The sequence below is a fragment of the Suncus etruscus genome, chromosome 14 (assembly GCF_024139225.1).
Source record: "Suncus etruscus isolate mSunEtr1 chromosome 14, mSunEtr1.pri.cur, whole genome shotgun sequence".
Classification (NCBI taxonomy): domain Eukaryota; kingdom Metazoa; phylum Chordata; class Mammalia; order Eulipotyphla; family Soricidae; genus Suncus; species Suncus etruscus.
In genome coordinates this window covers 93,725,892-93,753,201 of record NC_064861.1, presented here as the reverse complement: position 1 = coordinate 93,753,201, position 27,310 = coordinate 93,725,892, and the positions used below count along the sequence as shown (strand labels likewise).

At 56.0% G+C, this 27,310-nt stretch overlaps 3 protein-coding genes across 4 annotated transcripts; all 3 read left to right on the top strand.

Moving 5' to 3' along the window:
- Positions 1-2,170: 2,170 nt before the first annotated feature.
- On the top strand, positions 2,171-6,625 carry LOC126028036 (kallikrein-11). 2 transcript variants are annotated; one of them, XM_049787081.1, is made up of 5 exons: positions 2,171-2,216; positions 2,865-3,021; positions 3,627-3,892; positions 4,843-4,979; positions 6,473-6,625. In XM_049787081.1, exons 1-5 carry the CDS (start codon positions 2,177-2,179, stop codon positions 6,623-6,625), a joined length of 753 nt encoding a protein of 250 aa, XP_049643038.1. In that variant the 5' UTR covers positions 2,171-2,176. The 2 variants fall into 2 exon arrangements, with proteins under 2 accessions (XP_049643038.1, XP_049643037.1); XM_049787080.1 differs by having other exon boundaries at positions 2,177-2,216; positions 2,865-3,033; positions 3,552-3,892.
- Positions 6,626-11,406: 4,781 nt separating this feature from the next.
- KLK10 (kallikrein related peptidase 10) lies at positions 11,407-13,962 on the top strand. Its single transcript, XM_049787581.1, has 4 exons — positions 11,407-11,747; positions 12,071-12,345; positions 13,493-13,626; positions 13,810-13,962. The coding sequence occupies exons 1-4, from the start codon at positions 11,407-11,409 to the stop codon at positions 13,960-13,962; spliced, it is 903 nt and encodes a 300-aa protein (XP_049643538.1).
- Positions 13,963-15,968: 2,006 nt separating this feature from the next.
- On the top strand, positions 15,969-27,069 carry LOC126028637 (kallikrein-9-like). The gene is made up of 5 exons (XM_049787580.1): positions 15,969-15,972; positions 18,990-19,146; positions 24,605-24,870; positions 26,604-26,740; positions 26,899-27,069. The coding sequence occupies exons 1-5, from the start codon at positions 15,969-15,971 to the stop codon at positions 27,067-27,069; spliced, it is 735 nt and encodes a 244-aa protein (XP_049643537.1).
- The last annotated feature ends 241 nt before the right edge of the window (positions 27,070-27,310 follow it).

Sequence of the window (27,310 nt, the reverse complement as noted above, 5' to 3'; positions counted from 1 at the left end):
GGTGAGTTTCAGCTTGTGTGGGCTCCCCCAGGCAGAGCTGTCACCACTACCCCTGACATGCACACACAAACATACACACACACACACACACACACACACACGCACGCGCACACACGCGCACGCACGCGCACGCACGAGCACGCACACACCTTGCAGGTGAAGAAATTGAACTTCTGCAGTCTGGGTGGAGCCCTGCTGGGCACGTCACCATGGAAGGAAGAGGCAGAGTCCAGGGCGGGCTGCCTACCCCACTGGGAAACTTGCTTCACACACAGCAGCTTTGGGGAGCAAGGAGGGCCAGAAAGAACCCCAAGGGAGATCGGGCCAGGAGCCGGGGGATTCAGTGGAGGCCACTCGGAATCTGGAAGTCACTGGACCTAGGCCCCCCACCCCATCCAGTAAGTGCCCCGAACCCTGCTCTCCACCCGATGTGGAGGGAACCTGGGATCCTCGCAACTGGAAGGGCAGAGGGAAGAGGGGGTGATGAAGACTCAGCATCGCACCCCAAGGGGTCAGGACGAGGGGGAAAGAAGGGGGCTGGGACACTGTTGAAGGATGTTCCTTTCCGGGGGGGGGCACAAGCCCCGGCCTGCCTTCTGAGCCCTCCTGACCTGCCCTTTTGCCCATCCTTCACCTGCATCCCAATTTCTGCTCCCCTCACCTTGAACACAGAAGGGAGGGACCATACCCTGCAGACACAGCCTTGAAGAGGGTCAGAGCAGCTGCAGAAGAGGCTGGAGGAAGAGTGAGTCTGAGCAGAGAAGGGAAAGAAACTGGGGTACAGGGGGGTCAGAGAGGGACACGCAAGGGGGAGCCAGTGACTTACCACAACCCCCGCAGATGCAGCAGGGCAGAGGGGAGGAGAGAGACAGGAGCGGAGGCCAGGGATGACCAAGTCCTGGCTGGTCCCGGACTCGCTGCGAAACTACGAGAAGCCGAGACCACAGGGACTTGGAGAGGTGACAGAGGCAGGCGGCCTGGCCTGGGAGGGCCCCCACGCACACCCCACCCCTGAGCGACAAGGCAGGTCAGGAGGCCCAGTCATTGCCTGCCCGCCCGGGCCACCCCAGCGCCTGCCTGCCTGCCTCGCTCCGAGCCTCAACTTGTCACATTAGGTCAGCACAGCCACCAACACCCCCCCACGAACCGCAGCCCCACAGCTGCCCGTGAGTGTAGGACGGGGGACAGACGCCCCCTCTGTGTCTTCTCCTGGGGGGACAGGCCACCACCTCGCTCGCCAGCCACCCTGCTGTCCTCCCTCTGCTCTTAGCTCTGTGGGTGCTCCCGGCCCCTCTCTGTCTCTTTGTCTCTCTGTCTTCTGTCTCTGTCTCTCTGTCCCTGTCTCTGTCTTTGTCTCTCTGTCTCTCTACCCCTGTCTCTCTGCCTTTGTCTCTCTGTCTCTATGTCTCTTTGTCTGTCCCTGTCTCTGTCTCTCTCTGGATCTCTCACCACCCAACTTCTAAGACTTCAACTTGGCTTTCCAAGTCCAGCCCTGCATCCTCACTCCCCTAATACTGCCATTCAGAATATGAGGGTCTGGGGGGTTTCCACAGAGTAGCCGCCCCCCCCCAACTGAGCCCTCTCTGAATCTCCCCCACCGCCACCTCTCCAAGTCCCCCGAGTCCTCCTCTTGGGGCTGAAACCCCAAGCACTGCGGTTCCCTCTTCTTTCCTTTCTCATCCCGCCACCAGCAACCGGGGGTTCAGGGAACGTTCTCCAACTGGGGTCTTGGGACCCCTTCTGGGATCGGCCAGAGGGGGTCAGCCTGAATTGGGAGAGGAGGCAACTCATCACTCATCCAACCAAATGCTCTCGACAACTTCCGAGTCCTCCTCGGATGGACGAGGCTGGAAGCTTTGGGCCGAGGGCGGCTTCCTTGGAAGGTCACCCCCAAACGCCCGTCCACTCCACGTTCACCAGCAAAGCTTGGAGGTTGGGGGTGCTATGTTTTTATGTTTTGAGCTGTGATTTGACCCGGGAGTCCCAACCATGCATGAGGCAGGCTCCAGAGGTGGAGAAGCGATGGGTGTGGAAGGGGGTCCAGGGCAGGCAAGGGGCAAGAGGCGTCATCGTTGAGGCAGGAACCAGAACCCCCATCTTCCTGGAGTATGACGCAGCCCGTCCCCATGTTTTTCTCCTTGTTCCTAGAAGATCCTGGGGTCCCTTGCTCCAGGCCATGAAGATTGTGAGGCTGTTTATGCTTGCTCTGATGACAGGTACGGCAGGAGGGGGGACGGGGCCTCCTTCTGGAACTCCTCAGGGGCCCCCAAAAGTCTCTATGCTTGAAGCCCTGGGTGCTGCGTCTCAGAGAGGAAATCAGAGCAGAGCAGAAGCATTTTTTTTTGTTTTGTTTTGTTTTGTTTGGGCCACATCCGGCGGTGCTCAGGGGTGACTCCTGGCTGTCTGCTCAGAAATAGCTCCTGGCAGGCACGGGGGACCATATGGGACACCGGGATTTGAACCAACCACCTTTGGTCCTGGATCGGATGCTTGCAAGGCAAGCACCGCTGTGCTATCTCTCAGGCCCGAGCAGAAGCATTTCTGAGGCTCCCCAAGGTCCCCTGCTGCTCTGGACGACATAGATTTGGGTGTGGGAGGGGTCCAGGGGGGACCCTATGGCTGCTGGGATGGGTTGTGGGGAGCTCAGGACATAGGCCACCAATGAGGGGTACATCCAGCAGGGCAGCTAGGACCACCAACACCCCATCCCTGCCTCCCCTTCCCTGTCTGTCTGTTTTGGGGAGCCCCTCCATGCACCTGTCAGGAGGGTCAGGGAATGTCCTCCAACATGGGTCTTCGGGTTCCTTTTGTAGTGGCCAGAGGGGTCAGCCTGAATACCCCCCAATAATCTCCCCCCTTGCCAGGGCACGTGGGAGGTGAGACCAGGATCATCAAGGGGTACGAGTGTCGCCCCCACTCGCAACCCTGGCAGGTGGCCCTGTTCCAGAAGACCCGGCTGCTCTGCGGGGCCACCCTCATCGCCCCTCGATGGCTCCTGACGGCCGCACACTGCCGCAAGCCGTGGGTGCGGGGGCTGGGAGGGGGCAGTAGGGGGGCGGGAGATGGGCAGAGGGACTGGGGGGCTGCGACAGTGCGTGAGGGGTGTGACTGTGTGTCTGTTTGTGTCTCTTGTGTGTCTATGTCTGTGAGTTTGTGTCTGTCTGTGTGTCTATGTCTGTGTCTGTCTGAGTCATGTGTGTTTGTGTTATGTGTGTGTCTCTGTGTGTCTGTATGAGTCATGTGTCTCTGTGTGTCTCTGTATGTATCTCTGTGTCTTTGTGTGTGTGTCTGTCTATGTCTGTGTGTGTGTCTGTGTATCTATGTCTGTGTGTGAGTCGTGTGTCTGTCTGTGTGTGTCTTGTCTATGTCTGTGGGTCTGTGTCTCTGTGTGTCTCTGTGTGTGCGTGTTAGTGGGGACCAGGCACATGAACCAGGGGCTGGGAAGATGGGGGGGTGAAGGATGCTGGTTTGGGAGAAGCAGGTTGGGGTGCATGTGGCCCCAATGGGCAACTCTGGTGGTGCCAGGGGGACAGTGAGGATGAAGAGGGAAGCGACTCCCCCCTGGACCCTCTCGGGCACCTTCATCTCGGTCCCCCCCTGTTACTCCTCCTGCCTCTCCCCCTCAGCCAATACTTGGTCCACTTGGGGGAGCACAACCTCCAGCGGCAGGACGGCTGCGAGCAGACCCGGGTGGCCACCGAGTCCTTCCCGCACCCCGGCTTCAATAACAGCCTCCCCAACAAAGACCACCGCAACGACATCATGCTGGTGAAGATGAAGACCCCAGCCTTCATCACTCGTGCCGTGCGGCCCCTCACAATCTCGGCCCAATGCGTCACCGCTGGCACCCGCTGCCTCATCTCTGGCTGGGGCACGACCTCCAGCCCCCAGTGTAGGGGTCCCAAAGGGGCACATGGGCATGGTTGGGGTGGGGAGGGGAGTGAGGGGCTTTTGTGATGGTGGGGAGGGGGTTAGATTGAAAAATCTTCTCAGGTGGACTTTCGAAGTACCAGAGAGCTCCAGCAATAGTAGAAAGAGAGTCTTGAAAGATAGTGGAAGGGGCCAAAAAAGATAGCACATTGGGTAGGGTGTTTGCCTTGCATACGGCTAACCTGGTTTGATATCCGGCATCCCATAGGGTCCCCTGAACTTGCCTAGAGTAATTTCTGAGTGCAGAGTAAGGAGTAACCTCTGAGCATTGCTGAGTGTGAAAGGAAGGAAGGAGAGAGGGAGGGAGGGAAGTAAAGAAGGGAGGAAGGAAGGAAGGAAGGAAGGAAGGAAGGAAGGAAGGAAGGAAGGAAGGAAGGAAGGAAGGAAGGAAGGGAGGGAGGGAGGGAGGGAGGGAGGGAGGGAGGGAGGGAGGGAGGGAGGGAGGGAGGGAGGGAGGAAGAGAGGAAGGGCCAAAGAGATACTACAGTGGGTAAAGTTCTGACCTTATACATGGCCATTCTGGTTCCATCCCCCTATACTACCACTAAATGCAAACCCAAGCACTGTAGGAGTGACCCCTGAAAACTCATAGTTAGGAGTAAACCTTGAAAACCACTAGACTGTGGCCCCCACAAATACAACCACCCCCAAAATTAACAAGGAAAGAAAACAAGAAGAAGAAAGGAAAAGGGGGAAAGTAAGGGCAGTGGGTAGAGATATTAATTATAAGGGAGTGGACACAGGAGGTGGAATGTACAGAGCGATGTGCCTAGAGAGTTTATTCTTGGGGGTCGCGGCTGTCATTGTCGCTTGCAGGAAGAGGAACGGGCAGCCAGCAGGCGGAGGTGCTAAGGTGCAACAGGAAAGGGGGGTCTCTCAATTTCCACACACATACCCGTGCCCTTCCCACAGTGCACCTGCCCCACTCCTTGAGGTGCGCCAACATCACCATCATTGATCACAAGGAGTGTGAGAGCGACTACCCGGGCAACATCACAGACACCATGGTGTGTGCAAGTGTCCGAGAGGAAGGCAAGGACTCCTGCCAGGTGGGCGCCCCCGCCCCACGCCTGCCCTCCCCGAGGCCCCAAGCCCCCCACCTTGCTTTGGTAGCCCCCAATCTACCCAAATCCGTCTCCCAACCCCCTTTCTTGTTTGTGTATTTTGGGCGGCCACACACGGAGATGCTCAAGGCTTACTCCTGACTCTGCACTCTAGCAGGGCTCAGGGGACCATATGGGGTGCCAGGATCCAAAGTGGGCTGGCTGCGTGCAAGACAAAGGCCCGGCCAGCTGTATGATTAGTCTGAACTCCCAGATCCCATTCTTTTTTTTTTTTTTTTTTTTTGGTTTTTGGGCCACACCCGGCAGTGCTCAGGGGTTACTCCTGGCTGCCTGCTCAGAAATAGCTCCTAGCAGGCACGGGAGACCATGTGGGACGTCGGGATTTGAACCAACCACCTTTGGTCCTGGATCAGCTGCTTGCAAGGCAAACACTGCTGTGCTATCTCTCCAGGCCCCAGATCCCATTTCTAGCTTTAATATGAACCCTGACTCCTTCCCCCCCTTCTCAAGCCAGGCATGCCTAACCCCATGACTGTCAACTCTGCCCCCATCTTTGCTCTCTCATATGATGCAATGCTCAACTCCAACCCTACATCAACCCTGCCTTAAAATTCACCCAAAAGCGACCTCAATTCCTCCCTCACAGCATGCTCAGAGTTCTTCCTCCTCCTCCTCTCCTCTTCCTCCTCCTTCTTTGTCTTCATCTTCTTTTCATCTTCATCTTTTCCTCTTCCTCTTCTTCGTCTTTTTCTTCCTCTCGCCCTCCTCCTTCATCTTCCCTCCCTCCTTCCTCTTCTTCCTCCTCCTCTTTCTGTTGTTGTTATTCTTCCACTTCCTCTCCTTCACCTCCTCCTCCTTTTTATTTTTGTTTTTGGGCCACACCCATTGACACTCAGGGGTTACTCCTCACTATGTGCTCAGAAATCGCTCCTGGCTTGGGGGGACCATATAGGTATAGGACATGGGGGATCGAACCATAAACTGTCCTAGGCTAGCACTTGCAAGACAGACGCCTTACCTCTAGCATCACTGCTCTGGTCCTATCCTCCTCCTCCTTTTACTTCATTTTCTTCCTACTCCTCTTCTTGTTGATGTTCTTCCCCTTATTGTTCTTCCTCTTCCACTTCCTCTCTTCCTTCCTCTTTTCTTCTTCCTCTTCCTCCTTCCTTCTCCTCCTTCTTCTTCTTCTCCTCCTCCTCCTCCTCCTCCTCCTTCTTCTTCTTCTTCTTCTTCCTCTTCTTCTTCTTCTTCTTCTTCTTCTTCTTCTTCTTCTTCTTCTTCCTCTTCTTCTTCCTCCTTCTCCTCCTTTTCTTCATTTTTTGAGGGGAGAAACACCCAGCAGTGCTCAGGGGTTTCTCCTGACAGGTTCCATATATGGTGACAGGGATGGAACCAGGGTGGGCCGCATGCAAGCATGCTATATCACCTGGGCCCCCAACTCCCTCTTTGCCAACCGGCTCTTCCTTCTCCTTCCCCAGGGTGACTCCGGGGGCCCCCTGGTCTGCAACGGATCTCTTCAAGGCATCATTTCCTGGGGCCAGGACCCCTGTGCAGTCACCAGAAAGCCTGGCGTCTACACCAAGGTCTGCAAGTACGTGGACTGGATCCACAAAACTATGAATGGAAATTAGCCAGGACCAGCTCAGCCAGGCATCCCGGGACATTCCTGACGCCCCCGTCCCCCAGTCCACCCCATCTCCGCTAGTCAGTGAATAAGAAAGGTCAGACCAAGACATTCCCCTCTGGGTCTCCTTCACGACGAGAGACTCCCCCATTCAGCAATGAACTCGGGGTCTGAAATGATTTTCGGCTCAGCCAGTGAGGACTTCAGGGGGTGTCACTGCTGTGTCTCTCTCGCTCTGAAGAGAAACCCCGGAGCTCACCAATAAAACCCACCGGATTGACAGACCTCAGACCTCTGGTTTATTTTGGGGGCGCACACCTCTCAGTCCCACTCTGCGCTGGGCTCGGTCCAGGTATCTTGGACTGGGGATCCACCCGTTTAATCTCCACAGGACTCTGGGAGAGACTAGATCATTATTTTTGCAAATGGAGAAGCTGGAGTACAGAAAGACACACACACACATATATACACATCTCTTTATATAATTATATCTCTATCTAATTCTATATATGAATATATTATCACATGTGAATACATTATGCTATATCTATTTTATAATATGTTTACAATACATATTGTATCATATATTATAGTGGACTCATATCCACTGACCATGAGAAAATATAGAATATGTATTCATAATGTACATTTAATTATACATATAAATTACATTATACATATAAGATAAACACATAAAATCATATTATGCCTATATACATGTATTAAATAGAGATATATTTGCTCATGGTTAGTGAACAAAAGGGAAACCGAGGCAGGTGCTTTTCCACTTTGCTTTCTTTTTGGGGCCATGCCAGGTGGTGCTCAGGGATGACTCCTGGCTCTGCACCCCGGAGGGATCAGTCACTCCTGCTGGTGCTCAGGGGATCCGATGAGGAACTGGGGATCACAGTGGGATTGGTAGCTGTAAGGCCAGTTTGTGCAAGGCATAAAGAACCTCTGAACCACCTCTCTGGGCTTTTTCTTTAATCTTGGAATGGGTTCTGGAGTGTTAGGGCCATACCCGGAGGTGGCAGACTCCTGGCTCTGTGTTCAGGGAGCAGTCCTGTTGGTGATGAAGTTCAGGGAAAACTCCTATGCAATGTCAGGGATTGAACCCCTGAGTCATGTTAAGACTAGGGAAGGAGAGGAAGGTTTGTCATCATTGTCCTTTCAGCGCCATTGCAGCTGCCTGTGCAGTAGTTGGTCACCGTGTTGCTTCCTTCATATTTTTGGGTTGGGGGCCATGTCCCAAGGTACGCGACCCTGAGGGAGTCACACCTAGCTTCGCTCAGGGATCATGCCTTACAGACTCGGAGGACCCCATGGGATGCTCAAGATCAAGTCCAGGTCAGCTTTGTGCAAGTCAAAAACCCTTCCCTCTGTGCTATCCCTCCGGCCCCCATTGGACCCCATGTTTCAAATAAAACCACCTCCTACCCCAGCAGCCCCACATCCATCTGTCCATCTGTCCATCCACAGCCCCCCATGGTGAGGTGTCTGTCCCATCACAAGGCACCTTTCGGGGCGTCCTGAAAACCCAACTGCGCAAGACAACATCACTGAGCTGGAGATGTTCTTTGGTTTCTTTTACTTCCCCCAAAGTGGAAATCGATATTTTGGAGCTCAGGGTCACTCTGGCCTCTGTCCGGGGCTCACTCCTGGTTAACCCTGGGCATTAACCCACCTCCCGCCAGGCTCCATGGGGTGCAAGGAAGGCGGGCACCACTGGGCTGGCACCGCAAATCTGGACCTCTGCCAAAGCTCAGGTCTGGCAGGCTAGAATGCTCCAACCGGGCCCGACCCAGGACGCTGAGTGACCTGCCATCACTTAAGGCCTCACTCTAAGCCTGACAGGAGGGAGTTGTCTGCAGAGGCCAGGTTGCTCCTCCCGGGTGATTCACAGGCCTGAAGAGGACCCAGAGATCCAAGTTCCACCAAAAAAGGGCACATTTGGGTCCACCAGGGAGTGGGGGAAAGGCACATTTGGGGAGCCTCCCCCAGGAGGAGGCCTTGAGGGCTGGCAGGGCAGGGCGGCCTGGACTGTGGACCTGGCCAGGACCTCGCCTCTTCCTCTCCTCCTCCTTCTGCCTCTGTTTCCTGGGCAGCTGGTTTCTGGGCGTCTGTCTGGTCTCTGCCCTTTCTCTGTCCCTTTTGTCTTCTAGGCAAGCATCAGGCAAGTGCCACTCCAGGAATGCATGCGTCTGTTTGTTTATCCTGGTGTCTGGTTGTTTCTAACCCGGGTCCCAACCAGGTTGGTCTCAGGCGCCACCACCCACCTCTCCCCCATGTGCAAAGCCTTTCTTGGAAGCCGCCTTGGGGCCCTGGGGCCCCGGGAAATCCCCCACAGATTCCAGATCCCCAAAAATGGGCGTTTTCTGGGTCTGAGAGGGAGCAGCTGGGTGCAAGGGGGCCCCTCCCCGTGCAGGAATCTGGGGCCAGGTTGGGTGCCAGCCCCACCCACGGCATAATTAAGGGAGAGGGCAGGGGAGGGGGCAGGGAGGGAGGGAAATCTGCGGGCTCCTGGGGGGTTAAAAGGGAAGGTCAGGCCAGGGGTCCCCCCAGCAGAGGTTCCCGAAGGCCACAGGACACCCGGGCCTCCTCCTCCCTGGCACTCACCGGCCCAGGTGAGTGAGGCCAAGTTGGGCCAGCTATAGCTCAGGCGGACCCTGCAGCCCTGGAGCTAGCTCAAGATTGGGGTGCGGTGGAGTGGGGTGGGGTGGTGGAGTGGGTGAGCCCGCCGTGCCTCGGTTTCCCCGCTAGGACTGGCCTCGGAGGCCTGGACCCTCATGGGTGCAGGAGGAGAGCACGGATGGGGAGTCACTTGGGGGAATGCATCCCGGGTCCAAATTGGGGTGCGGGGCTCTTGGATCGGGGCCCGGCCTAACCGGCCCCCCAACCTCGCAGCCTGAACCCCAATCCCCGACCATGGGACCTTCTCTCCTCCACCACCCCGTGGCCCTGGCCCTGGTGAAGCTGCTGCTGCTGCCGCCGCTGCTGATGGCGCAACTGTCGGGTGAGGCGAGGCGGGGGGCGGAGGGTGCGGGAGGTGCAGGGGATGTGGGTGCAGGGGGTGTTTATTTGGGTGATGCAGGGGGTGCGGGAGGCGCGGGGCGTGCGGGAACCGAGAACCGATCAGCCCCTTCCCGGCCCCCCGCAGGGTCCCCCGAACCCCAACCCAGGTCCCCAGGGATCCTCAAAGGGATTCAACCAAATCTCGCCTTCAAGGCTCTTGGGGGCTTCCCGGGGCTTCTGCCCACCCGGGTGGGTCCCTAAGCGGCATGCATGGCGAGCTCAGCGGCCCCACACTCGGACACCCCAGTCCTGGCTCACCCCGAAACCCTGGGCTGCCCCGACACTACCCTCGCTGCTGCGGCCTAGCCCCGCCCCTCCTCGGCATGGGCCCGCCCCCTCATTTCACTTTCCGCCTCTGATTGGCTCTTTGCTTTGTAACCCCGCCCCCGGCGCTCTAGGCCCGCCCTCTGATTGCCCGGATACTATCTGGACAGGCCCCTAATTTTTATTGCCGTCCCTGATTGGCTTGTCGCTTTTTAACCCCGCCCCAGAAGCTTCCTAGCCGAGCCCACTAACTCCTGTTTCCGTCCCTGATTGGCTTGTCGCTCTCTAACCCCGCCCCACTGCGCTCTGGACACGCCCCCTGATCGCCCTGCAGCTTCCTGGACACGCCCCCCGATACCTGTTCTCGCTTCTGATTGGCTTGTCCCTTTGCAACTCCGCCCCCTGACCGCCCCGCTGTTTCCTGGCCACGTCCCCGAAGTACAATCCCCGCTTCCTGACTGCCTAGCCTTTCTAGAACCCCGCCCCCTCGCGCTCTATCCCCGCCCCTTTGCGTGCCATCGCCCAATCGCTTCCTAGCCACGCCCCCTAACTCTTGTTCCCGCCCCGGAAGCTGTCTCTTTAGAACCCCCCCTCTCTATCTCCGCCCCTGCTCATGGCCCATGAGCATGGTCCTGACTCCGCCCCCTCGCTACTGTCCCCGCCCTTCACCAGTCCACCTTGTTCTAGTCCCGCCTCTTCGCTCTTGTCCCCGCCCCCTAACCGCCTCGGCATTCTTTTAACTCCGCCCCCTGACTCCCTTGTAGCCCCACCCTAGCGGTCTGGTCACGCCCACCTAGCCTTATAGCCCGTCCCTTTGAAACCGTTTCTAATTGGCCACGCCCACCCACATAGCCACGCCTCTCACCATAACCACGCCTCTGCATCTAGCCACGCCCCAGGTCCTAGCCACTCCCCTTGCACCTAGCTAGCCCCTGGGCTCTAGCCACGCCCCACATCGCAGCCACGCCCTACGCCCTAGCCACGCCTACCGCGCACAGCCACGCCCTATTGCTCCTGACCACGCCCCTTCTTTCTAGCCACGCCTATTCTTCCTAGTCACCCCCCTCGCGCCCAGCCACTCCAGAGGTCTGGTCACGCCCATCTCCACTCCGAAGACCTGACCACGCCCATGTGCCCTGACCACGCCCATTTTATGGGTCCTGGCCATGATCACGCCCTCTCATTGACCGCGCCCGTCCATTTAGCCACGCCCACACACCCTAACCACGCCCCTCGCGAGCCACACATCTCTGAGCCCTGGCTACAACCCTCACCATAGCCATGTCCCTCCTTCCTAACCACGCCCCTCTCCCGAGGCCTGGCCACGCCCATCTGCCCTGGTCACGCCCATTTCCACGCTCACAATCCTGGGTCCTGGCCACAGCCACGCCCTCTCCTTGGCCACGCCCATCCCTGTAGCCACGCCCATGCACCCTAGCCGCGCCCCTCGCCATGCACACATCTCTGGGCCCTGGTCACGCCCCTCGCGATCAGCCACGCCCATACACCTTGGCCACGCCCTCCCTGCCACGCCCCCTTCTTGGGCTCGCCTGCCCGGGCCTGGCTCTGCCCCCGGTGGTTCGGCCCGGCCCGGCCCGGCAGGCCCTGACCCGCCCTCTCGCCGCAGCCCCGCAGGCCGCCCTGGCGCCCCGCAACCTCAGCGCCCCGGAGCCCTGCCCGCGCGGCTCGCAGCCCTGGCAGGTGTCGCTGTACCGCGGCCTGGCCTTCCACTGCGCCGGCGTCCTGGTGGGCGCCAGCTGGGTGCTCACGGCCGCGCACTGCGGCAGCAGCAAGTAGGGGCGCGCCCGGGGACCCCGAGGGGCTGCGGGGGGGGTGTCAGTCCCGGGGGCTGCCTGGAGGAGGAGCGGCCCTGCTGCGGGGCCGCCAGGGGGCGGTGTGGGTCTTCGGCGCTCGAGCTGGGCCCGGGGGCCGAGTCCACTGCCGTGAGCGTCCTTCATTCATTCATTCCCTGCTTCACGCATTCGTCACGGCCCTCGGGGTTGCGCCTGGCTCCGCGCTGGGGGCCACTGCGGGCGGCTCGGGGGTCCCGGGCGCCCGATCCCGGCCCGGGGCGCTCGCGGCGGCCGCGGGTCTCCCGATCTCCGTCTCCCCGCAGGCCGCTGTGGGCGCGCGTCGGGGACGACCACCTGCTGCTGCTGCAGGGCGAGCAGCTGCGCCGGACCCAGCGGCCCGTCGTGCACCCCAAGTACCAGCGGGGCTCGGGCCCGATCCTGCCGCGCCGCACGGACGAGCACGACCTCATGCTGCTCCGCCTGGCGCGGCCCGCCGTGCTCGGGCCCCGCGCGCAGGCCCTGCGCCTGCCCTACCGCTGCGCCCAGCCCGGGGACCGCTGCCAGGTGGCCGGCTGGGGCACCTCGGCCTCGCGCAGAGGCAAGCCACGCCGGGGCCCGAGTCTCTGGGCCAGGGGGCGGAGGCAGGCCTGGTGTCTCGAACCCTGGGTCGGAGGGGGGAGGCTGGGGGGCCCAGATCTCCGGGTCTGATAGGGGAGGCTGGGGACCCCAAATCTCTGAGAGAGGACTCGGCTGGATACCCCAAACCACTGGGTCTGGGGGAGGAGGCTGGGGGCCCAAATCTCCGGGTCTGATAGGGGAGGCTGGGGACCCCAAATCTCTGAGAGAGGACTTGGCCGGAAACCCCAAACCACTGGGTCTGGGGGAGGAGGCTGGGGGCCTAAACCTCTGGGTCTGATAGGTGAGACTGGGGACCCCAAACCTCCGGGTCTGAGGAGGGATGCCAGGTACCCCAAACCTCTTAGAGAAAAGGCCAGATACACCAATCCCCTGGGTCTGATAGGGGAGGCCAGGGACCTCAAACCTCTGAGGGAGGACTCTGCCAGATATCCCAAACTCCTGGATCTGGGGCAGGAAGGAGGCTAGGGGCCTAAACCTCTGGGTCTGATAGGTGAGACTAGGGAACCCAAACCTCTGAGGGAGGAGGCTGGATACTCCGAACCCCTGGATCGGGGGGATGAGGCTGAGGGTCTGAACTTCTGGGTCTGAGGGGGGGAGGCTAGTACCCCAAACCTCTGGGTCTGTGGGGAGATGCCAGATACCCCAAACCTCTGAGACAGGAGGCCAGATACCCCAAACCACTGGATGGGGGGGGTGAAGGATGAAGCTGAGGGTCTGAACTTCTGGGTCTGAGAGGTGAAGCCAGGTACCCCAAACCTCTGGGAAGAGAGGCTGAGGTCTGAGGGAGGAGACTGGGGGGCCCAAATCTCTGGGTCTAGTAGGGGAGGCTGGGGACTCCAAACCTCTGAGCGAGTAGGCTGGGAGCCCCGAACCTGTGTACCTGATTGAGGAGACTGGTACCCCAAACCTCTGAGTCTGAGAGAAGCGGCTGAGGTCTGAGGGAGAAGGCTGGAGCTATGAACTTCTGGGTCTGAGTGGGGAGCCCAGGTACCCCCAAATCTCTGGGTCTGAGGGAGGAGAGTGGGCCAGACTCACCGGCCCCCAAGACCTGGGTCCGAGCGCCAGGAATGCTGGACTCACCGGCCCTTCCCTCCCTCCCCTTGCAGTGAAGTACAACAAGGGCCTGCAGTGTGCGGAGGTCAGCATCCTGAGCCCCAAAGATTGCGGGGTCTTCTACCCGGGCGTCCTCAGCGGCAACATGCTGTGTGCGGGGCAGGAACAAGGCCAGGACCCCTGCCAGGTAGCGGGACCCGGGGCACCCATGCCCTGTCCTGCCCCTAGACCCCCATTGGCACACACACACACACACACACACACACACACACACACACACACACGCACCCCTAAACTCCAGCCCCATCAGCTGCCACCTTGCTCATCAGCACCCAACTTGCTCTCTCCTCCCTCCTTTTTCTCCACACAGAGCGACTCGGGGGGCCCTCTGGTGTGCGAGGACACGCTCCAGGGCATCCTGTCGTGGGGCTCCTACCCCTGTGGGTCCTCCCAGCACCCCGCTGTGTACACGCAGATCTGCAAATACACGCCCTGGATAGAAAGGACCATGCGGTCCCACTGAGCCACCGCCGCTGCCGTCCCCCATCCTGATGGATCCCTGCTCCCCAATTCTTTCCCGGATCTTGGGGACTCCCCACCCACCCAACCCAGCAGCCGGCCGGGGTCCAAGGAGGAGGACAAACGACCGATCACCGTCCTCCATCCTGTGTTTGCCTCCTCCTCCACCCTGCTGTGTAACCTCAGGCGGGCCCAGCGGCCTCTCTGGGCCTCAGTTTCCTCATCTGGGGGATGGGGACAATGAAGTGGCTACCTCAGCAGCGTGTTGTGACATGATGCTGTTGCTGAAGCGTGTTGTGTGTGTGTGCGCGCACGTGTGTGGTTGTGACGGCTGTCACGGGAAGCAGCGGGCAATGACCTCTGACCGTTGCTTTATTTCATTTATTTATTCTTACTTTATTTTATTTTGGTGTTGGGGCCACGCCTGGCGGTGCTCAGGGGTTCCTCCTGGCTCTGCGCTCAGAAATCATTCCTGGCAGGCTAAGGGGACCATATGGGATGCCAGGAATCAAACCCGGGCCTGTCCTGGGTCAGCCACATGCAAGGCAAATGCCTTACGACTTGTGCTATCTCTCTGGCCACCCGACCCTCAGCAACAGCCATGTTAGACTCTGCTCTGGGGTGACAGAAACTCAGGGGCAAATGAGGGACAGTCCCAAATTGCACACCAAACATTCACACACACGCACATGCATGCCACCCTCCAGCTCCTTCCTGCAGGCAGAATTCAGCACCACATTCCCCGCCTTCCTGCCCCCCAAAACCTCCCCCCCAAACCCCACTTCCTCCGTCCTCCTCTTCCTGCTGTTCCGTGCCAGGGTCCACCCAGAATCCGGCCTGGTCCTGTGTCTCACCCGATCCTCACCCCGCCTTCCTGAGCTCACCGGGACTTGGGGACCCCACCCAAGGGATCGCACCTGTTCCCCTTTGCCCCGGTCAAGGGGGTCAGACATTTCCACCCTCTCCCCAGATTAGCTCTGAAAATTCTGCCAGCGGGGTGAGCCTTCCCTGCCCCCCAGCACTGCTGCCCGGCCTGTGAGCATGAAAATGGGGCAAGATGAGTTGTTGGAGCTTTTTTCCTCAATTCTGTTTCCTTTGGATTTCAGGCCACACCTGACGGTGCTTGGGGGCTGACTCCCAATTCTGTGCTCCTAGGGGATCACTCCTAGCAAAGGGGGCAGGCCAGGGTTCGAATTTAAGTTGGCCACTTGCGAGGCAAGCATCCTCCCTGATGTGTTATCGTTGGGTCAACCTCATTGGGCGCTAGATGAGGGATTTTTGGGGGGCCCCATCAAAGCTCTTGTTTATGGAACATCTTCACTTCCTGTCTCTGCCTCCAAAATGGTCCTTCCTTCCCACTCATGAACCATCCACTCACTCCACACGCATACCGCTCACCCCAGTCCCAGCCTCAGCGCCACCAAAAGGCCAACCAGAAATGTCAGGGCTGTCAGGCAAGAACCATAAGCCCAAACCCCGAAATGAAATCTGTCATTTTCCAAGACCATTCACCCCTCTCCTCCGGTCACACGCCACAGGGAGTGAGTTATGGGGTTGCGCCTGACCCCAAAGGCCACAGAGGTGACTCAGCCCCAAGTCCTACCCTCAGGAAGCTGCTAGTCAGGTCAGGTCTGGGAGACCGGCTGCCCTTACATTCCTGCCATTCAATTGCCTCGTCAGAGGTCACCTCCTTCAGACTTCCAGGATTATTGTTATTTTAATTCTGCCTAAAGGAAAATTCTCCTTCCTTTCTTTCTCCCCATCCTCTTCACTTATGCTTGGCCCCATTTTAATTTATTTTTGGGGGGGAACAGCAGTTGTTGAAATAGTCTGTTTGTGCTATTGGGTGCTCCATCACGGGCCTAACCCAGCGTGGGGATTCGGGGTTATTCACTGTGGCTTTCTAAGTGCTCGCACCCTCAGGGTCAGGGAACACTTTGGGGTACTTGTGGATAAAACACCGACAACAGAAGGAGGCCTCGGGGAAGGTTGTTCAGATGAGAAGGCATAATGGGTGAGGTTTTAACAGATGAGTAGGAGTTCACCACGTAGGGAAGAAAAGACAGTTGGGTCATTTCCTGCGTGGCCCTGAAGAAATAACTCACGTGTCCCCCACCCCACCGTGAGTCAGGGATCAATTCGTCTCTGGGGAGCATGAGCTGGGACCATCGACTCAAACACTACTACTTAGCCCATAATTATAGAAAATTCTGGGAAAAAAAAAACAAAAAACAAAAAGAAAATGTTGGGGCTGGAGAGATAGCATGGAGGTAAGGGGTTTGCCTTTCATGTGGAAGGACGGTGGTTCAAATCCCGGCATCCCATAGGGTCCCCCAAGCCTGCCAGGGGCGATTTCTGGGCGTAGAGCCAGGAGGAACCCCTGAGTGCTGCTGGGTGTGACCTAAAAAAAAAAAAAAAAAGGAAAGAAAAGAAAAGAAAATTCTGGAAATTTCCAGAAAGCTGTTGGTTCCTGCAGTGAGTAACAGGGAGGCTGTTTCCCCCATGGCCTTAGTGACCGAACCCTGGAGAGGGGATGTGAAGGCAGTCAGGGGGTACCAGCAGTGAGGGGGACCCACTTGGGACGCTACCACACACCAGGCGTCCTTGTGTGTTCAAATATGCTGGTCCCTGAACGTCCCTGCGACATGAGCCACCATGACAGGCATGGATGGAGCAACCTTTTGAGCAGGCATTTCCCCACACTCATGCCCAATGACTGGATCACTGCCCTGGCACCAGGCCAGCCCATTCTGAGCTGTGATCCTGGCACCAGATCCGGAAAGAGAGCACAAAAGTTGAGACTTTTTTCTTATTATTTTTATTTTCTTTTTTTAGTCAATCTCAGCATCGCTCAGAGGTTACTCCTGGCTCTGTGCTCAGGGGTCATTTCTGGCAGAGCTCTGGGGACCTTAAGGGGTGCCAGGGATCCAACTAGGTCAGCTGCATGCAAGGCAAACACCCTCCTCCCCCTGCTGTGTAATCACATGGGCCCCCTCCAAAACTATTTTTGGGTTTCTGGGTCACATCTGGCAGGGGAGCTCAGGGATTATTCCTGGCTCTGTGCTCAGAAATTGCTCCTGGCAGGTTCGGGGGACCATATGGGACACCGGGGATCGAACCTGGGTCCATCCCACGTTGGCCGCGTGCAAGGCTCTACTGCTTGTGTTATCTCTCCAGCACCCCCCAAAGAATTTTTTTGGGGTCACATCCAGCAGCGCTCAGGGGTTACTTCTGGTTCTATGCTCAGAAATCACTCCTGCCAGGCTCGGGGGGACCATATGGGTGCTGGGATTCGAACCGATGACCTTCTGCATGAAAGGCAAACACCTTACCTCCGTGCTATCTCTCCGCCCCCCCCCAAAGAATTTTTAAGGTTCTTGAAACCTGATATGGGCTTGTATGTAAACCATATCAGTTCAATCCCTCTAACACTGTATTTGGTGCCCCTGAGCACTGCCGGAGTGACCTCCAAGACCACAGAGTAGAGAGTCACCACCAGGTATAGCCCACCCATGCCCTCTCTGTTAAAAGAGAGCACACACTCACACACAAAATTCAATATATTACAGTGAGGGTCTACTCAAGGGGAGCCCGGAGCCAACCTCTCATCATCGGGTTTGTGTGTAAGAGGCTGGAAATACCCCATGGAGAAAAAATAAAAGAGAGTTTCAGCCTGGAAAAATCAGGGCAGGCTTCCTAGAGGCAGCAGCATTTAGGCTGGATCTTGGAGGCTTGCACAGGAGTTCGCCAGGAACCGGCTCCCGAGAAAGACATTCACTCAACTCTTCAATTACTATCTCCTGAGGCCTCTGGGGACCAGCCCCGACTGACTGGCTGATGCTGAGAATACTCAGAGAGAAGCCAACCCTCGGGGACCCTCTGAAGGTTGTGCTCTTGCTGAGGAAGAGGAAGAGGGATGGAGGAGGGACCGAAACAAGAATGTTCTGGACTGACTGGCATATGGCGGTTATGTTTCGGTATGGTTTGGTTTTGGTGTCACACCCGGTGATGCTCAGGAATCACTCCTGGTGGTGCTTAGGGGACCCTATGGGGTGCCGGGGATCGAACCTGGGTTGGCCATATGCAAGGCAAATGCCCTCCCTTCTGTGCTCTCGCTCAGGTTCCCCATATGGTGGTTATAAGAGAAAGTGGAAAAAACCTTTTATTTCTTCCCTTCTCTCTCTGTCTCTTTCTGTCTGTCTCTGTCTGTCTGTCCTCTCTCTCTCTCTCTCTCTCTCTCTCTCTCTCTCTCTCTCTCTCTCTCTCTCTCTCTCTCTCTCTCTCTCTCTCTCTCTGCCTTCCCTACCCAACCCCACTGCCCACCTGCCCCCTCAGACCTGATGTTTTCCCCTCTCATCCCTACTGACCAGCTCTGGGGTGTCCCCCTGCCTGGTCTCCCCCAACCTGGCCCTGGCATTGGGGACCCCCAACTCAGAGCCAATCAGAGCAGGAGGCATCTTCACCTCCCACCTCCTCTGGGGACTTTCCCTCCTCTTCCTCCTCCCAACCCAACCACACAATGCCCTACACTGGACTGGGGAGAGAAGAGGAACCCCCTTTTCCCTGAGAACCCTCACCAAACCAGGACAATTCTGCACCCCAGTTTCACCTCTCTGTGACTCAGGGGTCAGTCACAGTCAAGAGCCCCTCTTTTGGGGAGACCTTCCTACCCACCTCCCTTCCTGGGGGGCCCCAATCAAGAGCTCTGGGGCTTTCCCCCTCCCCGCAGGAGGTTTCCCAACCTGCATTAATCATGGGGGCGGCCCCAGAGAGGAGGAAGGAGATGGCGTCGCCCCATAAAGAAGCTCAGATTCACCGGGCTGGAGGATCTTGCAGCTGGCTTGGGGGTCATGAGGCTGAGACTGGCACTGAGCTGTGCCCTGATTTCTCTCCTGCCAGGTGAGGGCTGCTTCTACCCCCACCCCAACTTGGCCTGACACACACACCCCTCCTCTGGGCCCCCCAACCCTCCCTCCCCTTGTGCTGCTCCTCCACCTGGCTCTTATCCATACACCCCCACTCCCCCTGCAGGGCACAGCTGGGCAGACATACGAGCCATCGGGGCCGTGCCATGCGATGCCAATTCCCAGCCCTGGCAGGTCGGTCTGTTCTCCCTCACCCGCCTCTTCTGCGGGGCGACGCTGGTTCGGGACCGCTGGCTGCTGACTGCCGCGCATTGTCGCAAGCCGTGAGTGCCAGGGGGGTGTCCCAGGTGGAACCTGGGGGCACTGGAGTGGGCACTGGATTGGGTGGGGGTACACGGGCAAGGCCTCTGAGAGGAGGAAGGGAAAGAGGCTGGAGTCAGAAAGACAGCCCCTGTGTGGTGGACCCCAATATGCAACTCTTGGATTTTTGGGGGAGGAGTTTTGGGTCACACCTGGCAGCGCTCAGGGGTTACTACTAGCTCTGTGCTCAGAAATCGCTCCTGGTGAGCTTGGGAGACCATGTGGTCTGTCTCGAGTTGGCAGCGTTCAAGGCAAACGTCCTACCCAAAATGCAAGTCTTGGTTTTTAGCGGGGAGTTTTGGGTCACACCGGTGGTGCTCAGACGTTATTCCTGGCTTTGCACTCAGAAATCCCTCCTGGCAGGCTCAGGGGACCATGTGGGGATGGCAAGGATTGAACCCGGGTCTGTCTCTGGTAGGCCGCATGCAGGGCAAACTCCCTACCCAAAATGCAAGTCTTGGGATGAGAATCAACACCCCATCCCCAAGTCTTCAACATCTATTCGTGGGATTTTGTGGGTTCTATTCTGTTTGCTCACTTTGGGGCCAGACCTTGAAGTGCTCGGGGCTGACTCTTGGTTCGGTGCTCAGGGATCACTCCCTGGCAGGGCTCCGGGGAACCCCGATGTGGTACTGGGGATGGAGCCCTGGTTCTTTATGTGCCAGGGTGCCACTGTGCCAGCCCGGACCATCTGATTCTAACAGGGCAAAGATTCAAAACTTACCTCCTCTGGGGACCGTGAACTTTGGGGAACCACAGACTTGTAAAATCAAGGCCCAAGACTGTGTATTGGAGTCAGAGATTTCAGTTTGTTTTTTTAAACTCAGACTCTTTAGAAAGTATTTTGGGGGGCTGGCATTTGCCTTGCATGTGGCTGACTCAAGACAGACAGTGGTTCGACCCCCGGCATTCCATATGGTCCCCCAAGCCAGGAGCAATTTCTGAGCACATAGCCAGGAGTAACTCCTTAGCATCACTCGGTGTGGCCCAAAAAACAAAAAACGAAAAAAGAAAGTATTGGGGAGGAGGGAGGCAACACTCACCAGGGTGCTTACTCCCAGCTCTTTGCTTAAGCAACACTTCTGGTGGGGAAATTGTTTGTTTGTTTGTTTGTTTTGGGTTTTGGCCACACACACTGCACTGCTCAGGAGTTCCTCCGGCCTCTGCACTCAGGAATCACTCCTGGCTGGCTCGGGGGACCTTATGAGATGCCAGGGATTGAACCCAGGTTGGCTGCATGCAAGGCAATCACCATCCCCACGATGCTATCTCTCTGACCTTTGGTGGGGCAAAGATTTAATTCATTGGTGGCGTTGGGGAGCTACCCATTGTACTATCTTCTAGGCCCCTGTTTAGGGTCTTAAAAATCCAGAGCAGCGCTGCCCTGAAGAACAGCAGCCAGGGATGGAAGTTAAAGTTGTCTAGTTATATGTTTAGCTCTCGTTAAAGGGGAAAAATCTTTTCTTTAATTAATATATTTATTTTATAACATTATTGATTGATTGATTGATTGGTCTCTGGGTCACACCCAGCGATTCTCAGGAGTTACCCTTGGCTCTGCACTCAGAAATCATTCCTGGCAGGTTTGGGGACCATATGGGATGCCGGGAATTGAACCAGGCCCCTCCCCTCACATGCTCTACTGCTGTGCTATCTCTCTGGCCCCAATATCTTTATTTTTAAAATTAATATCTTTATTAAGAGGAAACATCTTAATTTGGAAAGAGAGCCTTATTTAGGAATGATGAGGCGAGAAAGGAAGTACCCAGAAACTGGGGTTCAAGAAAACTCAGGGATTGCCAAAGTGAGCACAGCAGGAAGGGCATTTGCCTTGCATGTGGCCAACCTAGATTTGATCCTCTTCAACCCCTATGGTTCTCCCTGGCACCTCTGGGAGTGATTCCTGACTGGAGAGTGAGAAGTAAGCCCTGGGCATCATTAGGTATGCCCCCCCCCCAAAAAAAAAAACAAAATAACAGAAAGAAAAAAGAAAAGAAATTCAGAAGAGTTTGTCTGCAACTGATTTGAATAACATCTAACTTGACATATCCAATATCTTACTTAAACATGTGATGTGTTTGTTAATTAGTTTGTTTATTTTGGGGCCACACCCAGCCATGCTCAGGGATTCCTCCTAGCTCTGCACTCAGAAATCGCTCCTGGCAGGCTCAGGGGACCCTATGGGATGCCGGGGATCGAACTCGGGTTCTTCCTGGGTCGCTTGGGTACCAGGCAAAAGACCATTGCTGTGCTCTCTCTCCAACCCCAACAGGTGATGTGTTTTTGAGTGGGTTGTTGTGGTTTATTTGTTGTTTTTATCGCTCTGGTTGTTTTTCACTAAACCTTTTCATCAATGTGTATCAATGTACCTATCAGGAACCACCCAGTTGGATCGGCCGCATTCCAGGCACCCAGTGACTAGGATAATGGCTCCCCAGAATCCTAGATCCTGAGTAATCTCGCTGGGCCCATGAGCAGACAAGCTTTTAATCTTAGGCCTTGGAAACCCAGCACTTGGAGCCTGGGCTCTAAGAATCTTGTACCAGGGCTGGAGAGATAGCACAGCAGTAGGGCATTTGCTCTGCACACAGCTGACCCAGAAAGAACCTGAGTTCAATCGCCGGCATCCCAGATGGTCCCTCGAGCCTGCCAGGAGCAATTTCCGAGTGCGAGCTAGGAGTAACCCCTGAACGCAGCCAGGTGTGACCCAAAAACAAAAACAAAAAATAGAATTTTGTACCAAGACTATTTCAGAAGCGTGTGTTCAGATGTGTCTATTCTCTGGTGGACAAAATAGTTCAGAATGGTCAATTGATTCTTAAAAACTTCCTCAAGTTTTAATTCAGAGAAATTCTAGAGACTCAAACGGTTTGAGTCCTAGATCTTGGGTTTTTTTTGTTTGTTTGTTTGTTTGTTTGTTTGTTTTTGATTATTTGGTTGGTCTGGGGGGAAGCAGTGCTCAGGACTTATTCCTGGCTTTGCACTCAGGGATCGCTACTAGCTGTGCTCAGGGCATCTGGGGGTTGTTTGTGTAGATGTAAAAACTTTAATCCACAGACTATCTCTCTAGGCCCAAGTTCTTAAGTTATAAAATCAGGTCCAGAAAGATGGTACAGCGGGCAGAGTGCTTGCCTTGCACATGACCAATGCAGGTTCAAACCCCCCCCCCTGAGTCTGCCAGGAGTAATTTCTGAGCACAGAGCCAGGAGTCACCCCCTGAGCACTGCCAGGTATGGCCCCCAAACAAACAAACAAAAAATTCTAGGTCTAAGTTATATTATTATCAACTCCTTGGTTTTTTATTGACCCAGAAAAATCTAGAATGTCCGAGTCTTGTACCTTTGGGCAATGTAGCTCACTGGTAGGACTCATGCTTTGCAGGTGTGAGTTTGACCCTGGGTTTGAGCCTGACATAGCAAAATCCAAACTCCCCTCACCCAAAATACAGAATGTAGGAGTCTTGTTTTTATGGGGTTCTAGGATGTGAGCCCCATAAAATTGTAGGCTCCTGGATTCCTATATGATATTTGTTTTGAGGGGTGTTTTTGGGCCATACCCAGTAGTACTCAGGGGTTACTCCTGGCTCTGGGCTCAGAAATCGCTCCTGCAGGCTTTGAAGACCATATAGAATGCTGGGGATCAAACCTGGGTCTGTCCCGGGTCAGCCAAATGCAAGGCAAGCACCTTACCACTGTGCTATCACTCTAGCCCCAAGGAATTATGAATTTTGAATGTTAGAACCTTCTATTGGAAGAGAATCCCAAAATCTGTTAGATATTCAAATCAACTGAAGCCATCTCATTCTACCATCTACTTCCATCCTTCCCAAGAATGAAGGACAGGTACTGGTGTCGGGTGCTATGTGGGAATTTCCCATCATGCACTGCTCCATGATGGAGCTTCCTTTAACTCAGGTTCATGCCTCCATCTTAAACACACACACACATTCCAATTTTGGCCCCAAGGACAAAGCAAGAGAGAAGCAGAAAAAGGAAGTAGAAGAGATTCAGGGGCAGAGAGAAGGTGGAACAGAGGGGCTGGTCTCCTGGTCTCTTTTACAAAGAAAGTAAAACTAATCCCTCAGAGGTCAGAGTGAGAGGACAGCGAAGGGGGCGCCTGCCTCACACACAACTGACCTGGGTTCAAGCTCCAGCATTTCACAGGGTCTCCAGAGCTCTACCCATAGTGGTCCCTGAGCAACAGAACCAGGAGTAACCCCCCTGAGCACAGACAGGTATGCACCCCAAATCCAAATAAATAATGAAACAAAAATAAAATACTCTCTCATGCTCCTGAAAGCCTTAGTTCTCAGCAGTGAGTTCTGTCCCTAAAATCAGAGTCCCTAAAACGAAAGAGGACAAGGGAGTTCCCAAAGTTAGGCTCCCCCAGAGCCTAACAAGTGAGCTGGGATGACACAGAGCAGAGAGCAGGTTAGAATTCAGGGGCCAGAGGCCAGAGTGTTGGTGCAGCGGGAGGGTGTTTGCCTTGCATGTGCTAACCTAGGATGGACTATGGTTTGATCCCCTAGCGTCCCATATGCCCCCCCCAAGCTAGAAACAATTTCTGAGCGTAGAGCCAGGAGTAACCCCTGAGTGTCACTGGGTGTGGCCCAAAAGTCAAAAGGAAAAAATAAAGAATTCAGGGGCCAAAGCGAAAACACAGCATGTGGGACCGGAGAGATAACATGGAGGTAGGTCATTTGCCTTGCATGCAGAAGGATGGTGGTTTGGATCCCGGCATCCCATATGGTCCCCCAAGCCTGCCAGGAGCAATTTCTGAGTATAGAGCCAGGAGTAACCCCTGAGCGCTGCTATCTGTGATCAAAAAACCAAAAAAAAGAAAAAAGAAAAAAGAAAACACAGCATGTAAGGCATTTATTCACCCAAGTTCAATCCCCAACATCCCATAGGGTTAGGGTCCCCCCACCCAGCACTGCCAGGAGTAAGCCCTGAGCATTGTTGGGTGTGGCCCAACAATAACAACAACAACAAATAAACAACAAAGAAGGTTGGAATTTGGGGAGGAAGACACAGGGGTGAGGAGGCAGCAGACAGGAAGATCCTGAGGTTGCAGATGACCCCAATTTGGGTTTTTTCCCACACCCCATCTCCCTCCGCGTGTTTATTTACACATTCACACGTGTGCACCGCGCCCCACGGAAGTGGCCTGACCTGTGGGTGCGAGGTGAGGCTATATTGAATAGTAGGTGGAGTCCCCACCTGCCCACAGGTTCCAGGGCACCCCAGTCACAGCAAGGCTCGGCGTCCTGACAGATGCCAGCTTTCAGTGTCCAAGCAGGAAATGGGGGGAAACAGAAGTCCAGAGAGGGGGTGCGGGTTGCAGAAAGTCACACAGCCTCGCGTGGAACTTGACCAACCTACTCAACCTCACCCCCACCCCGGTGGGCCCCTGTCCCAACAGGTACCTGTGGGCCCGCCTTGGGGAGCATCACCTGTGGAAATGGGAGGGTCCTGAGCAGCTTTTCCGGGTCACAGACTTCTTCCCCCACCCGGGGTTCAACGCCGACTTAAGTGCCCACGACCACAACCATGACATCATGCTGGTCCGCCTGCCCAGGAATGCCCGCCTGAGCCCCGCCGTGACGCCCCTCAACCTCAGCCGCACCTGCGTGTCCCCCGGCACCGAGTGCCTCATCTCGGGCTGGGGGGCCGTGTCCAGCCCCAAGGGTACAGCCTCCCTCTGGTCCACCCCTGATCACTCACTTGTCCCTCGCTGTCCCCAGATCTGTGCTGTCTTGGCCTTTGCAGCTCTCCCTGTCCGCCTGTTCTCTCATTCTCTGTGTTTCTCGGTGTCTCTGTGTCTCTCGGTGTCTCTCTGTCTCTTGGTATTTCTGCTGTATCTAAAACCCTGGACATTCCAGCATGATCCTTACTTGGCTTTCCACGTGCTTGGAACAACCAGAGAGCTCAGTGGATCGCACTTTCTAGATCTAGACCCTCAGTTCAGAGATGTCTGACAGTGCTCAGGGGTTCCTCCTGGCTCTGCACTCAGGGATCACTTCTAATGGTGTTTGGGAGATTCCAAGGGATGCTGGGGATCGAACCTGGGTTGCTCGAGTGCAAGACAAATGCCCTTCCTGCTGTGCTATGGCTCTGGCCCACATTGGCATCTGAACTCTCTACCCAGAGTCTGGAGGAGTCCCAGCCACCGACCACCTAAGTTTCTCTCTCCCCCTGTCTCAAGGTGACAATCTTCCAGTCAATTCTGCTGTGGATCCTCTGTCCTGCCTCTCAAGGGTTCAGGATGGGAAGTAAGAATTTGTCCCTGTTAACATGGGACATTTGGGAGGGTTGATTTAAAAAAGAAAAATCAGTGATCCAGAGACTTGAAAGCTTCCCACCACCTGGTGAGGCTTGAGTGACATTTCCCTGAGGGCGACCAGATCTGACCATCCCACAGAGGCCTTGTGGAGGAGGAAGAGTGGGTTTGCTGGTCCCCTACAGTTCACAGCCCTGGCTGCTCTTCCCGGCATCCCCCAAGGCATCCCTAGTGTCCCATCAGCCATTTACATTTACCCAGCAAATTTGGGACACAGTAGTTGACACACACACACACACACACACACACACACACACACACACACACGTTCTGCAAGGGGCAGGTCTAGAAGCCTCTATTCGCCTGGTCTCTCTCCTGCCTTGGACCTCTGGCTCCCAGTTCCTTATTGCTTCATCTGAAAGTCGAACTCTGCCTAAGGTGTGTGTCCTGTGTCGTCTGTTTCTTGTGTTCTGTCTTCTTTCTTTTATCCCTTTCTTTCTTCTTTCCTTCAGACCTTTCTTTTACTTTTCTTCCTTCTTCTTTTTTTTTTGGTTTTTGGGCCACACCCGGCAGTGCTCAGGGGTTACTCCTGGCTGTCTGCTCAGAAATAGCTCCTGGCAGGCACAGGGGACTATATGGGACACCAGGATTCGAATCAACCACTTTAGGTACTGGATTGGCTGCTTGCAAGGCAAACACCACTGTGCTATCTCTCCGGGCCCTACTTTTCTTCCTTCTGTTCTTTCTTTCTTTCCTTTTATCCTTCTTTTCTGCCTTTCCTTCTTCTTTCTCTTTCTTTTTTCTTTCCTTCTTTCTTTATTCTTTCTTCTCTCTTTCTCTAGGCTCCCTGAGTCTGCTGTCTCCTTCCTTCCTTCCTTCCTTCCTTCCTTCCTTCCTTCCTTCCTTCCTTCCTTCCTTCCTTCCTTCCTTCCTTCCTTCCTTCCTTCCTTCCTTCCTTCCTTTTTCTGCAATGATGCTGTGTGTGGACTTGGCCTCCTCCTTTGCACAATCTTGGGCGACTGCTGCCTCCTGCTGGTCCTCGAGAGGGCATAGGGTGGAGGACACTACTGCTGGTGAGGGGCGGGCTAGGGGCGCCTACAGATGCGCTGCTGACCCCCCACCCACCCACCCACCCCCACAGTGAAGTACCCGCTCACGCTGCAGTGCGCCAACATCAGTATCCTGGAGCCCAGGCTGTGCCGGCGGGCCTACCCAGGCCACATCTCAGACCAGATGCTCTGCGCAGGCCTCTGGGAGGGGGGCCGAGGCTCCTGCCAGGTAAGGCTTGGGGGAAGGGGAGGATCCTGGGCCCAGGGGGCCGGGACAGGGAATCAGAAAGTGGAGAGCCTGGAAGCCTGAGGGCAGAGGGAGGCAGTGCTGGGGTGGCCCTAACTCCCTCGGTCTCACGGTTCCTGGCTTCTTGCTCCCGCGCACAGGGCGACTCCGGGGGCCCCCTGGTGTGCGACGGCGTCCTGGCAGGCGTGGTGTCCGGGGGCGCCGAACCCTGCTCCAGACCCGGCCGCCCCGCCGTCTACACCAGCGTCTGCCACTACGTGGACTGGATCGAGGACACCATAAAGAAAGAAGAAAAGAAGGAGAAAGACTGAGAGGCCTTGAAGCTGGGAGCACCGCGGAATGGGGGGCGCAGCGGGGCAAGGAGGTCTCCATCCATCCTCCAGGTTCCATCCATCCTGGGATGCAGGAGAAGGGACTTTGGTACCCAGGATGCTCAAGCCACGCCCACTCCGTGACGCAGCACGGCCTGGCCACACCCTTCTGGAGCTCCGCCCCCATGATCTCCGCCCATCTAGTGACGTGGACCAATGACATTTCTCGCTCACTGGCTCC